The 19,592-nt window shown below is 39.8% G+C and overlaps 1 protein-coding gene across 1 annotated transcript in view; it reads left to right on the forward strand.

The window, feature by feature from the left end:
* The window catches only part of GDA (guanine deaminase), a 46,380-nt gene that overhangs the window by 9,025 nt on the left and 17,763 nt on the right, over window positions 1-19,592 (forward strand). The window contains exons 2-7 of the mRNA XM_089490638.1: window positions 4,597-4,685; window positions 8,614-8,785; window positions 10,223-10,310; window positions 11,490-11,595; window positions 12,637-12,664; window positions 15,317-15,424. Coding sequence (XP_089346764.1) covers window positions 4,597-4,685; window positions 8,614-8,785; window positions 10,223-10,310; window positions 11,490-11,595; window positions 12,637-12,664; window positions 15,317-15,424 — 591 coding nt within the window. The remainder of the gene's footprint in view (window positions 1-4,596; window positions 4,686-8,613; window positions 8,786-10,222; window positions 10,311-11,489; window positions 11,596-12,636; window positions 12,665-15,316; window positions 15,425-19,592) is intronic.

A 19,592-nucleotide genomic window follows, 5' to 3' on the forward strand; every position in this document is an offset into this window, starting at 1 on the left:
TTCCCAACACTTTTTGTGAGGCTGGAATTTTTCGGTGTCCAAATAAAGTTTATTAAATTTTACAAGCAAAAATAAAACATTTAAAACATACACTCTTGTTGGTATCTTCATTTACAATCTCTAGATTCTCCTATGCTCAAATTTATTTCCATATACATACACATTCCATACATATTATCTCTTTCATAATACCATTCCCTCTGTATTCCATTCCCTTTTTTCCTTCTTTCCCCCTCTCCAATCCATACATCTACCCACTCCATACACCTATCCACTTACTCTTTCCTTTACCAACTTCCTCACACTTTCTTTCATTTATTCAAACCCTCTTCTACTTTCTTCAAACATTCTTCGTGCTTCCAGTCTTACAATCTTTACCTCTCCTTCTCTTTAATTCTTTACTCTTCTATTCCAACTTCCTCACTACCTATTAAAACTAAATCTTGTTTCTTAAACTGTATTTTTACCTATTATGTATCTTTCTTTCCGTACTCAACTACTATTATTTTTCCTTCAGAACTCAACTACTATTGTTCTTTGTAACCAAACTACCATATAACTATCATATAACTATATCCTTCTTATACCTCTGTCTTATGTTCCATTTTTATATTCATCAAACCTGTGTGTGTGTGTGTGTGTGTGTGTGTGTATGCTATCTCATATCTTTTTTTGTGAAAAGCTATCACAGCCATGGTCCTCCTTTTACAAAAACCAATTACCATCTCCCATTCTTTGTTCAACTTTCCCAATGAGTTGCTTCTCATTAATTGAGTCAATTTATCCATTTCCATTATATCATATAATTTTGTCATCCATTCTATGCTATCTGGGAAACTTTCTGATTTCCATTCCTGGGCATATACCAGTCTAGCTATCGTTTCATATGAAACTTTTTTTTTCAAATTTCTTTTCAATATCATCTTCAAACATCCCTAATAAATAATTATTTATGAGGCTGGACTTTTTCATCACCGATATAATCTGCTTATTTAACTTGCAGCCCTGTAAAGTCCATACCTTAAAGCCCATGTTTTCCCAGCCTCATCCCTGATCCCACAATTTGAGGTAAGCTTCCCTTTGTGTCCATAACACATATGCATGGCAAGTAATTTATCATTAATTTATCTTTGGCTTATTGATCTTGCTTGGAGAAACATGTCAGATGATCTGGCTTATATGTTAGAGTTTGACAATCTTTGGACTAGTTGAAACCCACCTGTATTACCATGCTGTCACAGGAAGATGTGAACATACAGATGGTTCAAACATTACCAATTTCATATGTCATTACAGTTGGCCTTCCACATTTGTGGCTTTGACTTTTGCAGATTTGATTAATATGTTATCTCTAGGAATCTTTAGGTCCTCCAGCGCAATTCTGCTGGAAGTTGACCATAGAGTTGTGCTAGAGAACCTAGACGTTCTTATAGAAAACTTTTCTCTTTGAAGGTCCTCCAACATGATTCTATGATCAATGTCTGGCAGATGTTGACCATAGAGTTACACTGGAGGACTTGGAGCATTGCTAGAGATGTGTTTTCTCAGGTAAAAGGAATAGTGTTTTTTATTTGCAGTTTTTCCACATTGATTGGGGTCCTTCGCCCCAACCCCAGCGAATGCAGAGAGACCACTGTACATCAAATTATGTACACAAATCATAGTAGAGCCAGTTCAAACCTTCAACTGTGAGATACCAGGTGATCAAATGATGATGGCCATACATGTGCAAACTGACCCTTTCTTCATCACTCTGTTCAGTAGATTATTAATTAAAAGGGGGTGGTATTCAAAAGAAGAAGAAAAACTGCTCCTGATTGAAGCCTAACCTTTCAGAGTTTATTTTTAGTAACTCCATGTTCTCTCTTCACTGCTATACAATGCATTTCTTTTAAATGGTATGAAGAACATGCTATTGCATTTTTGCTACTGCAAAACAGAGTTATTTCAAAGTGCCTGGCTATGAATATTATATAGGCATCTCATCTTCCATGACAACAAGTTTGCTTTCAATACTAGCCATCTGGTGTTGTATGACATGTTTGTCTTCTTTCTGCTTAATCTTAGTGAGCTAGTTTGTATTCACTAAGCAGTATTAGTCATTCTACTTGCAGTTTGACTTTGGTATCTCTGCAGCATTTCATTTATTACTCATCAGAAGATCTGGGTTATCAAGCATATGTCTCTGTTAAGGAACTGAATAATGTGGCTATATAGGCCAAAAACATGGCAATAATAACAATAGTCATATAATAAATAAAACTTTTGCTTAATATGAAATGTTAATAGATAATTCCACAGTTTCTGTTAATCTGATCAGGAACAAATGTATACATTTTAATACTACTGGATACATTGGAAAACATTTAATTAGTTAGAACTAAGATTTAAGCTACAGAACTATACACACTTACTTGGGAGTAAGTTCCATCAGCTACTTGCTATTTCTGTCTACTCAGCAGAAAGCTTCACATTGTTTCGTGAACTTAATTCCAGGTGTATAATGTTTTTAGGTTATTGCAATCTTAGTGAATCAAAGGTCACACAGGGCAGGATGAGGGGGATACTGCAAGCTTTAGAAGACATTAAAAATTAGATCTGTCAATCAGATAAGGATTTTAAAATCTGGAATCTATTTGTAAATGTAAATAGATTTGTATATTACAAAATAAAGTGAACTAAAACAAAGGCCCAGTTTCTTGTAAAGATGAAATCACTCACTGTTTTAGAAGAGACCAACATGGCATAGTGGTTTCAGTGTTGGACTATGTCACTGTGGAGATCAGGGTTCAAATCCTGGCTCTGCCATGTAAACCTATTGTGTGACTTGGGCAAGTAGCATGCTCTCAGCCTCAGAGAAGGTAATGGCAAACTTTATCTGATGAAACTTGCCATGAAAGCCTTGTGATAGGTTCACTTTAAGATTGCCATAAGTCAGAAACTACTTGAAGGCACACACCAACAATGACCAGTTTAAAATAAATGAGTTTTGATTCAGACTTAGTCATACTTAGAGTAGATTAACTGAAAACAGTGGGACAAAAAACAGTTGTGACTGTCTAATCCGGGGAAGGCATCTATGGAGAGGGTGAGGACCATTTTTATCTCCTCCACCCCTTCCAAGGGCTGGATCTAGAAATGATGTCATATTCCTTCATTTCATCTTTGGCCATTAAAAAAAACATTTTAAAGGTATGTGGGGTGCTGAGGGCGTTATGGGGGCAATTATGTTACAGTATTGTGCATTGCATTAAGTAACATTATGAACCCATTTGGGTGAAAAATCATCAATTTTCTTTAAAGAAATGAGGTTAGGGAATTGGGGGGCTTCATGATTTGGGGCCCTTCAGGCTGCATGCAGATGGCAGAACACACTGTTTCAACCACAGTCTACCCACTATGACACCCTATCACACTACACTATTATAATGCTTTATTATTACTACTACTACTATTATATTCACTTATATCCCGCCTTTCTCCCAATAATGGGACTCAAGGTGACTAACAACATTTTAAAACAATATAGATTAAAAATACTACAAAAGTTAAATGAAAGTATAAAAAAATACAAGTAAACAACCATATATTAAAACAATTAACAATACTAAATGCATTAAAACAATAAAAATTAAAATCTATATACAGACTCTTAAAAAACTTTAAAACAAGCACCACACAGCATTAAGCAGTCAACCTCAACAGTTTGTAAAAGCCTGATGGCACAAAAATATTTTAACTTGCTGCCTGAAGAAGAGCAAGGATGAGATCAGCCTGGCCTCTCTGGGGAGGGAATTTCAGAGCCTGGGAGCAGCCACAGAGAAGGGTCGCCAAAAGAGTCTGCAAAGGTAGGACAGAGAGGAGGGCCTCTCCAGATTATCTTAAAACCGCAATGGGCTCATACAGGGAAATATAGTCCTTTAAATAGCTAGGACCCAAGTAGTATAGGACTTTATAGTTCAAAACCAGTACTTTAAATTGTGCCCGGAAACGGGCCAGCAGCCAATGGAGCTGTTGCAACATGGGAGTTCTATGCTCCCTGTAGCCAGCTCAAGCTAACAACCTGGCTGCAGCTCTTTGGGTCAACTGAAGATTCTGAACACTTTTCAAAAGCCCCATGTAGAGCACATCACAGTAATCCAAAAGAGATGTAACCAAGGCATGTGCCACTGTGGCCAAATCTGATTTTTCCAGGAATGGGCTTGGTTGGTGCACTAGTTTTAGCTGTGCAAAAGTACTCCTGGTCACTGCTGATACTTGGGACTCAAGGCTCAGTGCTGAATCCAGAGTAACCCCAAACTGTGAACCTTTGTTTTCAGGGGGAGTGTAACCCTTCTAACATAGACTGAATACCTATTCCCAGATCTGTCTTTCAACTGACCAAGAGCACCTCTGTCTTGTGTGGATTAAGCTTCAATTTGCTTGCCCTCCTCCAGTCCATTACAGTGCCAGACACAGGTTTAGGACAGGAACAGCTTCCCTGGAAGTAGGTGGAAAGGAGTGATGTATGAATCATTTTGTCTTGCAAAATAAGGACTTAAAATATGCCTTTATTAATATACATAGGAATAACTTGTCCTTTTCCACCTTCTTTAGATTGCATTTTTGGAACCGGCTGATGAACAAGAGAAACTGGCAAAGAAGTGGGGATTCAAGCCATCTGACATACGAGAACTAAATAATAAGTATGTACTTGTTTTCTTTTCCTTTTGTTGTCAGATATTATTAAATTACAATATTAACAATATTAATATCAATAATACCATTTGTTAAAGACTTTGAACACTCAGAAAGCATGTTCATTAAAGTACAATTGTACTTCACTTTTTCCCCCAGTCACATTATAACAGTTCCATAAAATAGATTGGTATATTTATCTTCATATTATATAGTATAACCTTATGTTACTGTGGAAGTGTAGGTGGGGGGAAACTGTAAGAAGGTGGTTTAGATAAGACAGTATAGTGAGACATGGATAAGGTGAAATTTGAACTCAAGCTTAATGGTCAATATTCAGTTGAAATATGGGGGTTGTCCACACTACATTATAAACTGGTTTGCAAACTGGTTTAAAAGGGGGGGGGGGTCATTCACACTTGCACCAGTTTTTCCCAACCTGACTTCTGGGGGGGGGGGGAGCAGTAGCAGAAGTCCCCTTTAACCTGGTTCTTTTGGAAATGGGGATTTCAGCGCATCTTTTCAAAAGAACCGGTCTTTTTTTACCAGCTGCCAATGAGACCTTGCTGTCAGTTCAGTTCGGAACACAGGAAGGGAGGGGTTAATGTGCAGGGGGTGGATCATGCCCACCCCTTTGCTCTCTCCCTGCCAGCCAAAGCCAGGGAGAGGGTTCTCCAGGGAACATCATTAGATGGTGTACTTTTAAAAAAAATAACTTATGCACATCTTTGCTATTGTGTGTACGTAGTAGACAGCACCTTTAAAAACTGGCATCATCGGTATGACAAAGGTGCTCATGATTTGATTGACATTTTTTTAAAAAAAACACCTATCAATAGGGTGTGGGCTAGGGGTCATTTTTCTCTCTTTCCTCAGAAATAAGACCACAACAGACTGCTCCCAAGTTGGTGCAAACAAAGCTCTTACACACATTTCATTTATACCCCGCATTTAAACCTGTGGGGGTTTCTTGGATGAGAGAGTATAACTTGCTTCAAAGCTAATCTATCCCCGGGAGCTACTTGGCAAGGTTTCTTCAGAGGGGCTTGCCATCGCCATCCTCCAAGGCTGAGAGAGTATGAATTCCCCCAAGGCTAATCTATCCCAGGACATAGAAGATTTTCATACCTGCCTGCAATACTGCTAAAATGTCCCTGAAACGTCTCTCACAGGTGGAGGAAGCATGTATGTCTGGAAGCCAGGCGCGCTTGTTCAATTGTCAGAGAATCATCGCTCCCTCCTTTGCGTCCCTGAATCATCGCAAGGGGAGCGGATTTCTTATGGACGCAAACTTTGCATTCATAGGAAATCCACTCCGCAGGAATGATCCAGGGATGCAAAGGAGGGAGCGACAATTCCCTGACAATTGAGCAATTGCGCCTGGCTTCCAAATATGTGTACTTCCTCCACCTTTGAGCGACATTTCAGGGACATTTTAGCAGTGATGCAGGCACGTATGAAAATCTTCTTCTTGGCAAGGTTTCTTCAGAGGGGCTTGCAATCACCATCCTTTGAGGCTAGTATGACCTAGATAGGCATATTTTGAGTGACAGTTTTTAAAAAAAACCCAAGAATGATCAAAATGGTGGCTCCATTTTAAATCGATACAAATGGTAATGTGAACTTCATCAGGGTTAAACTGCCACTGAAAGATTCAGTCAGGGTATACATAGTGGGAACTTTGATTTGGTATTGCATCATCAAATCTCCCCAGTAATCCAGTTGTGTGAATGAGCCCATGGACTGAATATGTCCAGAATATTCCTGCTCTTCAAGGCAGTGTTTGCTATTTTTTTCACCGCTTTTCTTAGTTTTTTTTTCCACCTGAAAGAATGTCTATTTCCTCTCATAAGTACTGCCACTGAGACCTTCTGAGCTTTCTTATTAAAGGAGGCAAGAGATGACAAATGATATCAAAATGTTACACAAGAATATATTACATGTTGAAGGTAACAGTGGCCCAAGGCAGATGACCAGGAAGCACCATCATGGGGCCGATAGTAGGGTTAGGGAGTGCACAGCAACTGCATGCTCCCTACCCCTACTACGTGTGGGCTCCGCCATGATTATGCAGCCCCACCCACATGGGGCGCATATCCATGACATGTCCTGTGCAATGCCTCCAAATGGCGTGTCGCACAGGACAAGTCATGACACCGCTAGAGGGAGTTTATGGCACCTTACCAGCGGTGCAGAAAGGAGCTCTATTTCGGAGCTCATTTTTGGCGCACGCATCATTGGTGCGGCAACTGCACGGCCGTGCCAATGATGCAGGGAAGAAAGGAGTTGCCCCTTTCCTCTGCCCCTCTTTTCTGTAGGGCCGGGGTGTCTGAGAGCATGAAGCCCCAAGGACACCCCTTTTCCGGGCCATGGAGAAGCAGCATTTTGCTGCTTTTCCATGGCTTGGAAAATGCCGGATTGGGGCTGCAGGGCTGCCGGTGAAGCTGCCCTGGCCCCAATCCAGTGTGAAAAGGGGCGGTCTGTACTGCCCCAGTATGAAGGCAACATCAAGATAAATTCTACCAGCATTTTACTCAAGAGCACCCTGACACTCTTTTTCCTCCCAAGAACTTCAAAAGTATGTTTAACATCCTTCTCAGAAGCGTCTGTTCTCCAAATTACCCCCCTCTGAGAAGTTTTTCAGCTGCTTAGCACCCTATACAATGCTTTAGTTTACAATAGCAAGAGATATTTAAGTATGCTGCTTTTCTTGCAATGTGCAAACCTACAGCTCTTTCAGTGAAATAATTCATACAGCTCCAAAGTGGGTGACTACGGCTGTAGAGTGTGGAGCTTATTTTCAAGTAAATGCTTTTTTGGATTGCACTCTTAGTCTGAAGCGAGGATGGAATGTTCTTTCAACATGGCAAAAAACGAAACAAACAAAATGAAATTAAAAACCCCCTAAACATTATTTTTCAGTTTTATTGGTTTCCATTTGAAAAGCTTTGCCAGAACAGGTTGCCTGCAAACTCAAGCTGAGCGGTTAAGTGTGGGTTGTCTTGCATAGCAGGAAATTTGCAGAGCTGTATGAAGCCTCTTTGTTTTACCTTCTTGTAAATCAGAAAGCAAGCTAGGTTTCATTGTGTGAGAAATATATTGGCGTATATCATATTGCTAAAACCCAGCTGAGTGAGTAGCATATCCACACACAATTCAGATGAAATGAATTAAAATTAAATAATAAATACTGATGAAATCATGTTTGTAATCTGAGTATGTTTTCTTCAAAGGTTAACATCTACAACTACCAATACTCATGGAAAGCCACTCTTATTTATAGTGCTTAGTGCAAGGCAGGTTTGGCTTATGACTGGGCCACTGCAGATTCAATACAAGCAGAAAAGGTTTGAATATTTGCCAGAATGTTCATGAATCACAAAAGGAAATTGATTAAAATGCAGAGAATAATAGACAAAGTGTGGGATAGCAACAGAATTAGGCATCCCCCAGAGAGCTGAATCAGTATTATGTAACTCATAGATGCAAGTGTCAGAAAATAAATGTTAAATTTAACTAGGGAAACATTAGAAATTATGGGTGCAATAGTCCACATAGTTCTTTCCCCCGTTTTGCTTTCCACTGTGGGTGTCTGAGCCATGCCAAAAAACAGACTGCAGAAATAATCAAGCTGGAAACCGTTTTAACTGCCCTAGCTCAGTGCTAGGGAATTTTGGGAACTGTAGTTTGTTGCGGCACCAGAATTCTCTAATAGAGAAAGCTAAATGTCTAAAAAAAAACACTACAGTTCCCACAATTCTCTAGTATTAAGCAAGGGCAGTTAAAGCGGTTTCAAGATGGATTATTTCTGTAGTCTGTTTCAGCCCTAAGATTTTAAAGATTTCTTTGAGTCATTATTTTGTGGGGGAAATGGGATATACATACAGAAATACAATACAAAGGTGGTTTTATTTTTCTCCTGTTTTTCTTCTGTAGTGAATTTTTCATGCCAGGTTTGGTGGATGCACATATCCATGCCCCACAATATTCTTTTGCTGGAACACGAGTAGACTTGCCTCTTCTTCAGTGGTTAAAAACATACACTTATCCAAGGGAGGCCCAATGTGAAGACATGAATTTTGCTGCAGAGGTGTACACTAGAGCTGTGGTAAGTGAACTGTTGTGGTAGATTGCATTTTTGTAAGCACATTAATTTGTGAAGTGGATTGGTGAATTTATTGTAGCCCTTCTGATATTTAACCCTCTTGAGAGCTAGAGCTGCATATGCACATCAGACATAATATATATGAAGAATATATCTAGCTTCTGAAACTTTAGTTAAGCAATGGACAAAATATTAACAATTGATATGTGGGATAAACGCTGTTCTGAAATAAAGTTTGGAAATTATTTTTAAAGAACAAGTCATGCTGAAGCTATCCATAATTTAGCAATTGCACAAAGATGCACAGGGACACAGAGCATCATCCTATGATGGATCATCCAAGGATGGTTTTAGTATATCACTATACTCATTCTTTTTTTTTTTAAAAAAATAACTTTCCAAACTCAGTTGTAAAGTCACTGTTTAATGTCACTGTTAAAAACACCACAGTTAAAGAATGAATGCTCTGATCAATGTTCCGATTAATCAAAAAATTAATCGGAACATAGGAACACAGGAAGCTGGTAAAATCTCAGGGATTGTCCAGGATTTTCGAAAGGAATCTTTCCTAGGTACGCATTATTGGATAGTAGGGACTGAACCAGGTGCCTTTTGCATATAAGGTGTTTGATCTGCCACTGAACCACAGGCCTGCCCTAGGTTAGCTATTGGTTCTCAAGGGCTGATAGCATGTAATACAGAAAGGGGAGACTGTATACCCACATGTCCCTGTATCTTATTTGGTGGAAACTGACTCAGTTTGGTATTTTTATTATCCCCAGGGGAAAATGTTATCTACAAAACATTATTCTGGTAGTACTTAGGGGCTGTTAGGTAAAATTAGGGACAGGGCTACTGTCCCTTTAATGATTATGTAAAATTCCTCTTTCTCCACAACCAGGGATAGGAGCCTTGTCCCTTTTTTCATGTTGCAACCCTAGTATACTAAAAACTCACTCTGAAGGAGTTCATTTTGTGGTATTCAGAATGAAGGAAAGGGGAAATGCAGTGATGTGACAATATTATCTTTAGTTACTTTAAAATGGAAAAAACATGCTTTCAAAATAGGTAATTGCAGTGCACCTGCCTTATCCAAATCACAGGTGTATGTGTGTCCATCTATCCAGATAGCAGCATCTTCTGTTTGTAATCCTTTTGGAGGTCTGTGAGGCCAAAGGATCCCCTTTCCCCCAGGTGCACAGATAGAGTTGAAGGACAGAGAAGGTCTCTCCCGTATCCTCCCACAATGTATTCCCCGCACAGGTGGTGTTGCTGGTTTTGGTCAAAACATTTTGCAGCATTATGGGGAGTTCCTTTTTCTTTTGAAGCATTTTAATAACTTGCTTAACTTCTAATATCACTGTGACCAAACATAGTTTACACTATTCATTTTATCACTCTTTCTTCAAATAAGTAAACTAAGTTCTTTTTTTTTTACAGAGGCGAACACTGAAGAACGGTACAACTACAGCCTGCTACTTTGCAACAATTCACACAGATGCCTCTTTGCTCCTTGCTGATATTATAGGTAAATTTAGCCTTATTGTTAGCTGAAACCATCTTAGCTACCATTTTCACCTGCAAAAGAATGATTCATCTAGAAGTCTTTTGTGCTTGTGACCCTGACTAGTGCAGTGTAAATGAAATTATGAAGAACCATTGTTGCAAAATACTGTATGTTCCAGTACAAGAATATGGGAAATCTGCCAGGGCTCTATGTGTGCTTTAAACTGATCCTGAAGAACTAGATTGGAATAATAGATCCCAACTCTTCCCCATGTTATGGTCCTCATAATTTTTTCAATTTCTTTTAAGTCCTTTTCCATGGGTTTAGTAATATAAGAATTATGTTGCTAAAGTAGCCAAGCAGAACAGAAACCTGCATCCTGCTATTGCCAGATCCTGGAAGAATTACTTTTGGGACCTGTTGGCTGAGTCATTTTGCGAGTTGTCATTCAAGAAAGTAACTGTTTCATGTTCTGACAATGACTATTTAGGTTTCTGCAGGAAAAGCAAGGTGTGAAGGAATAAATTGTTTTATGATGTTTACCTTTAGCACAAAGAAAGATTGACAGTGCAGCCACGTACAACTAATAGCCATTCATAGACCTGTCTTCCTTGAAACTATCTAATCCTTTTGAAAACCCATCTAAGCATGTGGCTTTCACCATATATTGTGCCAATTATTCTATAACCATCATACCGTTGTTGTTACCATTTATGCACCACTATTTGCAACACTTCTCTTAGTTGAGAGAATAGCTTGCTTACAGACACCAAGGGAATTCATAGTGGAGATAAGATTTGTCTAGAGGTACTGTATTATATGACACCATGTTCCAGACCACTGTAAGCCCTTGTCAGAAGGATAATTATATAGGTATGGTCAAATGTTCCTCAGTTGCTTGGGTAGCTGGCTGTACAAATAGCTGACATGTATGCTGCTCCTTGTCCCATGCTGTTGTACTCCAAAGGGATCGTTGCAGGCAGCGTTTGGAAAAGTTCCTGTTTTGGACAAAAACTCCTAGAACCCCAAATCCAACAGAGCACTTGTAGTATAGAGAGGAACATTTAAAAGCTTTGGCTGCAGTTCTGATGTGTGCTTATATAAGCAGAATTGATGGGCATGTTTTCAGAAGAAAGCCTGGTTAACAATGTGAATAGAAAATGTTATTTTAAGGTTTATTCTCTTTACATTTTTTCACAGATAAATTTGGCCAAAGGGCATTAGTGGGCAAAGTTTGCATGGATCACAATGAATGTTTTCCAGAATATAAGGAGGCTACCACAGAATCTATCAAGGAAACTGAAAGGTAAAATGGTGATTTTGTACTAATTTGGCAATATATTTTTCAAAACACAGTCAGATTGAAGATGTAGGATCCAAGAAGGGATACTAGGGACTAGAAGTTAAAATCTTGATGTTTTAAAAAAACTGGGTTGTCATCATACACTTTGGTGTGTTGTCAGGACGCTGTGCCCGACTCTGCCCCCAGGCTGGTCTGTACAGGGCATCTTCTGGCTTATTTTGTAATCTTAATAAGAATTCCAATCTGTTGTAAATTATAAAAATGCCCATGTCCATGGAATCAAGAGTATTCTACAGTACCCAAACACTTAGCACCAGAAATATGTTCACATGAAATTTTGAGTAGCTGTCAGTTCTCTCTTTAAAAAAAAGTAGCTGGCACCATTACCAAACATATTACTATTGTTATTTCAAATGAGAAGCATGGGAACACATCACCATAGCAAATAAAAGGATTTAACCTTACATTTTTTCCCCAAATGTGGGGGGTGGGTGGGTCTGGAATGGATCCCCCACATATACGAAGGGGCCACTGTATACAAGCATATTTGTGCCATCTAAAAATAGGAGTGTTGAAACAGAACACTTTTGGTATTGTGATAGTGAGCTGAAATTGTGATTTTGCATTTAAAAAATACTGTCACTGTAATATATAATTAAACTTTCACTGGATTTTGCATGTTATCTATTTAGTTGTCACAGGAAGCACAGTAATGACCACTTGTATCTTGTTAATTACCAACAGCTTGTACAGATTTGTGTTCAAAATCCTTAGTTTAGTGTACATTTGCACAGTCTTATTAACCTCCATAAAATGGTTTGATTTACAGCACAATTGTACCAATCACATTTTGAGATGATCCATACATTAAGTTCTTTGTGTGTATGTATATGTATGAGGATCCAAAAAAAGCAATGTATCTTTTTTTTTGTCTTATGTTCTCTCTGTGCATATGTGCAATTATATGTTCATATGTATAACCCCTCCCCTCTAATTTATAACACTAAAATACAATACTGGTACTCTTCTCTTTAACTCTTGTAGATTTGTTAGAGGAGTACTGGAGAAAAAAGTAAGTAGAATTGCATTTTCTTCCTCAGAAAATAACTAATTGTGCTATGGTTTCACTATAAGCTTTTTTTTTAATTAAAAAAAGTATAACATGATATTTTTTTTCTGGAAAAAGGTTACAAGGCATGGACTACTGATTTAGTTCACAGCTTGAGAGTTCCAAACTTAGCTTAGTGTTAAACAAGATATGATGGTAATAGATCCAGTGTTTTAAAAGCTGACCTACCTTGATGTATTAAAGGGATGTGGTGGCTTCGTGGCTAAGATGCCAATTCTGACAATCAGAAGATCAGAAGGTTGACAGTTTGGGGCCTGTGCACATGGGCAGGATATGACAGATCCGTCCTGTCATATCCTGCCCATAGATCCAGCCCGTTCTTATCCCCAACACATACCTGGTTCAATGTGATTGGTGGCTCTTCAAACACCCACCTGCTTCTGCCTTACTCATCATCAATGCTATAATTGTATACTATGGTCCGTAAGAGCAGAAACGGGTACCTGGCTGCAACCACGTGGCCAGGCACCCCCTTTCCACATTGCAGACTGCCACTGGGGCCTACAAACAGAATAGTGGTGGCGTCAAGTAAGAGGGTACATGGCCATCCAGTCTACTGACTGTCATAGTGGAATTTCTTGGAAACTTCGCTGCAAACAGCCGGTCTCTTTAGACCAGGCAAAGGGCTGGTTGATCCAGGGTCAGGCTGAATCTGCAAGAATAGCATCTGGTCTGCCTGTCCCTGGTCCAGGGCCTACATCTTTACAAGAGGGCAATGCCAGGTTGGGAGGGAGGGATATGGGCTTTTTGATCCATGCATACAGTCCCTCAGTAAAAATAAGCTTCTCTGTTAGAGACTTTGGCCTGAAATGCATGGGACAAATAAAGCTGCTACCAGCTGCTTTGGTGGCATGGCATTTACCTGACACATGTCCCCAAAGTGGCTGGAAGCTGTGCCAAGACTGGATTAAAAAGAAGTTGATTTGAATCGACTCCTAGCCAATGCAGCTTGGGACTGCAGGTGGTGGCCTGTCTTGGGAGCAGGCTGTGCTGTCGCTGCAGTCCTGGCGCAATTGAGGTCGGAGTGGCCAGAGGCTGTCCTTTAACAGCTGTTTGCTTTGCCCCCTTGTTAATTAATGTATGCTTGCATAGCTTTGTGGAAGTAAGAAATTGAGAAAGGGAGGGCATAATACCCTTTACCTATGTATCCTTTTGCTTTAAAAACTAGACATGCAGCCAGCTCCTACTGGGTGGTAGAATGACTTTTAAATAGTTGATTCGATCACCATCATCAGGCATTTACCATGTGATTCAAATTGTTGTATTTGGGCAAGCCAATGCCTTTTTTAAAATCCACTTTTGTAAAATAGGAATATGAGTTCCACCTGTCTCAGGCCCTTATCACACGTGAACCTGGAATCCGGAGCCTTTCCGAAGTAAGGGGGAGCAGAGTCACTTTGAATCCAAGGCAATTCACGTGATTAATTATCATACGTGAAGGATGAAATTGTGCTCAATACTGAGGCAAAGTGAAGTGAGTGCAAAATAAATTACCACACCAGACGGATTTAATGATTAGAATTGGCACCCTTGTGCATGCTCAGTGGGGCTCTGGTCGCTGTCATCCTTCCCTGCATCCTCTGTTTGCCCCCTCCTTAGCACCAGGATGGAGGAGGCCAGTGGGAGCAGGGTCGGGGTGATGGAGGAGGAGGAGGATGAAGCACCAGGACACGGGTTCACTGGGGGTGAGATCAGGGTGGTGGAGGAGGAGGAGGATGCAGGAGCAGGAAGCAGGGGGTGACTGGGAGTAAGATCGGGGTGAAGGAGGAAGAGGAGGATGCAGGATCAGGACGCAAGGGGCCAAGGCGGGTGAGATCAGGGTGATCTTCCACACCAGAGCAATTCGGATTGAAAACGAAGTGAGCTTGGAAACAATTTTTGTGAATTTGCTTGTTACTGGATTCACCTACATCAGGAGTTACTTTGGATTGACTTTGGATCTGGCTCAGAACTGCTCCCCATAGAAAGCAATCATGTGTGATAGTACATCACGTTTTAATGTGAATTCGCATGGTTGGACCAGGAGTGACTCCGGATTGGAGATGCAAAACCTGTTGTCTGATAAGGGCCTCAGGGTTTTCATGAGGACAAAATGACACTGCATTTAAAACAATGTTGCAATATTAGTATTAATTGCCTTTTGATCAAAAGTGAATTTTCTCTCATTTATTCTCTTGTCCTTATAATGTACTCGGTTTATTTCTTTGTGATTATCAGTATACAATATATGTGTCTGTGTATGTGTGTGTGTGTGTGAATATAATAATTATTTTAAATGCATACTACTCCTGGGCTAGACATGAATCAATAAACAGGTTTTGTGGTAATTAAATAGCACCCGTTTTGTAAATAATGATTAAATAAAGCCTGAATTTTCACATACTAAGTGCTTTGTGCTTTTTAACTGTTTTATATGTGTGCATAGTAGAACATGAATCATGCTCTGGAAAAAAGTTAACTATACAGATTTAAAAGTCTGTGCGTCCCCCAAACATCTTCATGAATGCTACAAAAACAAACTAATAACAGCTATAATTTAGCATGCTGATGTGCACAAATGTTTATTGTTTATCTATATTATTTGAATATTCTCAGTATCCAAGAGTATATCCCATAATAACACCTCGTTTTGGCCCATCGTGCACAGAGGAATTACTTCGTAGCCTTGGTAACCTGGCAGAGGCTCAAGACATTCATGTACAGGTAAGTTTTTTTCTTTATGTATTTAGTGGAAATTCACTGATTCAACATTTTTCAGAACTGCAGTAGTTTAAACTCACACACACCATTTAGCACACCAGTTCTGATATCAGTCCCTGCAGATATAATACATATGAGCAATGTAACATCCAGTGCAATTTCATTCATAGGATCAGCTTCAGATGAGTAACCTTTTCTGCCAAGATATACATTTGTTCTCTGAAAATGCATTATGTTTCTGAACAACATGAACTTTAACATAGAAAAACTATAAGAGTGTTTCTGTTTAGAATGTCTTATTTCACCAAGATCCAATGTTCTTTGCTTAGAATCTTGGCACATGTGTAATGGCTACCTGGCTATTGTTAGGGATTCAGTTGTCCTCCCTCAGTGGGTGAGAGGTAAACTCAGAACACTTTGAAATGGCTGTTGTTCTGCACCCCATTTCATATATTGAGGGACTGAGAATCCTTGCCACTTGTCAGCTAATCTAGCCATCTGAGTGCCCAGGTTGCGATGGTGGTTGAACCAGATAGTCAGAATCAACACTCAAACATTCTTAAATATTGGACTTCTACGAAATTTACATGGGAAATGAGCAGGCTTTCTGGTACTTTTTAGGGTATTTGTTATATGTATTCACAGATATATAAACATAAGATTTCCCCTAGGGAGAAACACAGATATGGTAATGTCTGGGCACCCAACTTCATTACATTGCATTGCATGTAAGGCATCTGATATTCAGTACATTACATCATAGTGTAATCAATATGTTAACATTTCAACGTGACATTTCATGGGGACTTTATCTCTATAGTCAGCTCTTTAAACAGGGTGTGCACTAGCTTACACATAGATTAGCAATATCTTTCCAAACAATATACTTTAATTATTCCATAATTTGCAATACGATCTGAAGAGAAACCAGAGAGTTCCATAATTTGCATAGTGTCTATCTTCAAACAGTGACGCCACCAACAAAAACCCTTCATATCTCCAACCTTAGGTTGAAGCAACTACATCTCCCTCTAAACCACTTTTCCTCCACCACTATCACCACCTCAACTGCTCCTACTCCCCTGAACTAAGTTCTTAAGTTTTGTAACCTCCTCCTCCACACTGAAATGGGGAGAGATACAGATGTTTCTTCACCACCATGCCACCCTCATACATGGGGTCAGATTTACCACCGTTTCGTGTTGTGCACAGTTTCTGAAGCAATGGGCTGGTGTTTGCAAAGTGTTCACACACATATTTCTGTGTTGAAGGATTATCATGAGGGAGAGATCAGAAATTGGGAGGGAACAAGTCAGATGAAATTGGGAGAGGAAACATCCCAGCAAAACACCAGCCCTTGAGAAAACCATGATCCTAGATGCTCACTTTTATGGTTGCTTGTGGAAAAAATGCTTCATTCCCCCTTTGAAGCATCTTCATCAGGAGGGGAGGAGACTGAGATGGGAGAAGAAAGGAGGGAATGATGAACTTCTAGGATTGTGGTAGAAGATGCTCCCAGTGTGCCAGATACCCTGCAAATAATTATTGTGCTATTAAATTTTGAGTTAATTCTTGTGAGTCCAAGGCAACAAAAGATATTTAAAGGGGGTAAAGAGAAGGTTAACACTCACTGTGTTAATCTTTTTGTTATACAGACATTTCCTAAAGACTTCCACATGTAGAGCATTCTGTCCTTTGTATCTTGCCCATAATCATTTTAACAATACAGTTTAGCCACTTATCCATTAGGTATACATTTTCATCTGTTTGAGAACTATATCTCTACCAGGATTCTGTGAATACACAGGCATTAAACAGTTAATTTTCTTGAGCGTTGTTAATATCGTCATAATACTGTGTCCAGTTCTGGGAACCACAATTCAAAAAGGATGTTGAGAAACTGGATTGTGTCCAAAGGAGGGCAATTAAAATGGTGAAGGGTCTGGAAACCATGTCCTATGAGGAATGACTAAGGTAGCTGGGGATGTTTAGCCTGGAGAAGAGAAGTTTAAGAGGTGATATGATAGACTTGTTTAAATACTTAAAGGAATGCCATATTGAGGAGGGAGCAAACTTGTTTTCTGCTGCTCCAGAGAATAAGCAAACTGCAGGAAAAGAGATTCCACCTCAGCATTTGGAGGAACTTCCTGACAGTAAGAGTTGTTCAACAGTGGAACACACTACCTTGGAGTGTTGTGGAGTCTCCCTCCTTGGAAGTCTTTAAACAGAGGTTGGATGGCCATCTGTCGGGTATGCTTTGATTGAGATTTCCTGCATGGCAGGGGTTGGACTGGATGGCCTTTGTGGTCTCTTCCAACTCTATGATTCTATTATTCTACATAAGATTATACAGTGGGATCTTGGTATCCACAGGAGATCAGTTCCGGATTCCTCCGTAGATATCAAAATCCATGGATGCTCAAGTCCTGCTGTCCCCAATGGCAGTGTGTGCACGTGGCCATGCCACCATTAGGGATAGACCCTTTTGTTCCCAATTGCGGTGCATGCATGTGGTTGTGCTACCACAAGGGACAACAGGACTTCAGGTGAAGTCCTATTGTCCCTAATGGTGGTGTGGCTGCGTGCATGCACTGCCACTGGGGACAATGTGGACTTTCCCTAATGGCAGCATGGTTGTGTGCCCGCACAACTGGGGGCTGCCATCCCTAAATGCTGAAATCTTCAGATGTCAGGTCCGCGGATAAGGAAGCCCCACTGTATCTATTTTAGAATAGCTTTACCAGTACCAGCATGTTTGGTCAGCATTTCTGAGCAGTTTATCAGTCTGCCGTTTCTCCAGGAACAATGCAGGCTGTTGTTTAAACAGCCCTTTTCACACAGTGGAGACACGCTGGGCAGTAGTTTGATTTGCTAGCTCTTTCTGGCTCTTTTTATTCTCCTTCACCCACTCAGTTTGTCAGCTGTCCAATGAAAATTGTGTTCTTTATATATCAAGTACATTAGAAGTTTTTACCTAATGATCATGGTGCACTTGGAAGTCATTTCATTCCCTGTCGTGTAGTGTCCTTCTAGAAGGGTTCATTCCCGGTCAGCTTGTACTCTTATCTTTATTTACATTGCACTGAATATCTGGCAGTTTGCCCAGACATAAACTGAAACCCATTTGCTTGTTTTTAAGAAAGGAGGGCAGGTTTCTTTCTCACAAAGCTAGTTGTTTGCAAGAATTCTTATGCCCTATAGCTCACACTCTATAGCCTATATTAATTATATAATCATTATTTATGACTTTTATGACCAGGCCAAAAAATTGGCAACTGAATTCTCTGGCCTGGAGTACCTTCCACATTCATAGGTTGGTGTACCAATTTTTTCCCCAATCCCTTCCATTTACTGCAACCTTCTATGCCATAACTTGGATGAAAGAGAATGTGGTGGCAGCTGTTCTACAAGTGGTATGTTTCCATTTTATTTTTAATGTGTGACTGCAGAGAGAAAGGGACTGGTGTGATAATCTCCTATCAGTCCAGTCAATCCAATCCAATTCAGTCCAATAATCCAATCAAACATGTTTCTCTGAGCTCAGAATAACAACTATTGCTCAATAAGGACATCATCATCATCACTTTCATCATCATTGGCAATCAGTTTCAGAAATGCAGTGCCAGCATAGTCATTTTGGCTGTGAAGGATAGATCTGTGAGTTGTAGTCCCCAAAAGTACTGGTTAAATGTCCAGTACTGCGGCCAGTCAGTAACAAACCACAAGGTTGTGAGATCAGTTCTAGCCAGCGGCTCAGGATCGACTCAGCTATAATGACTAGCCAGCTTGTTGGGGGCAATTTTTACAGTTGTAAACTTTGTAGAGACTGCTTAGTGATTTATGAAGCTGTATATAAATGAAGCTGCTATTGCTATTGCTGTTTTCCAAACTCTGTGGTTCATTCCAGGGCTTTTAGCACCTCTTCTTCTCATAACTGTTGAATGGATCATCTTAAACCATCTTCATGTTGTAGCCCTGTAGAACATACTTCTTTTAAATGCTGAAATCCTGAGGCTAAGTTGTGTAGAAGGAAAATGCAGGAATGGGTTGAATCCCATCATCAACCTACTAAACAGCTAAAATCCAAAAAAGGAACCTCCCTCTACAGTCAGATTAGGCAATCCTCACAGGCTGTGATGGACTGAAATGCTTCCACTCTAGATCCAAACGT

Source organism: Sceloporus occidentalis, unplaced genomic scaffold (assembly GCF_023333645.1).
Source record: "Sceloporus occidentalis isolate IW3139 unplaced genomic scaffold, rSceOcc1.0.p SCAF_1, whole genome shotgun sequence".
Lineage (NCBI taxonomy): Eukaryota > Metazoa > Chordata > Lepidosauria > Squamata > Phrynosomatidae > Sceloporus > Sceloporus occidentalis.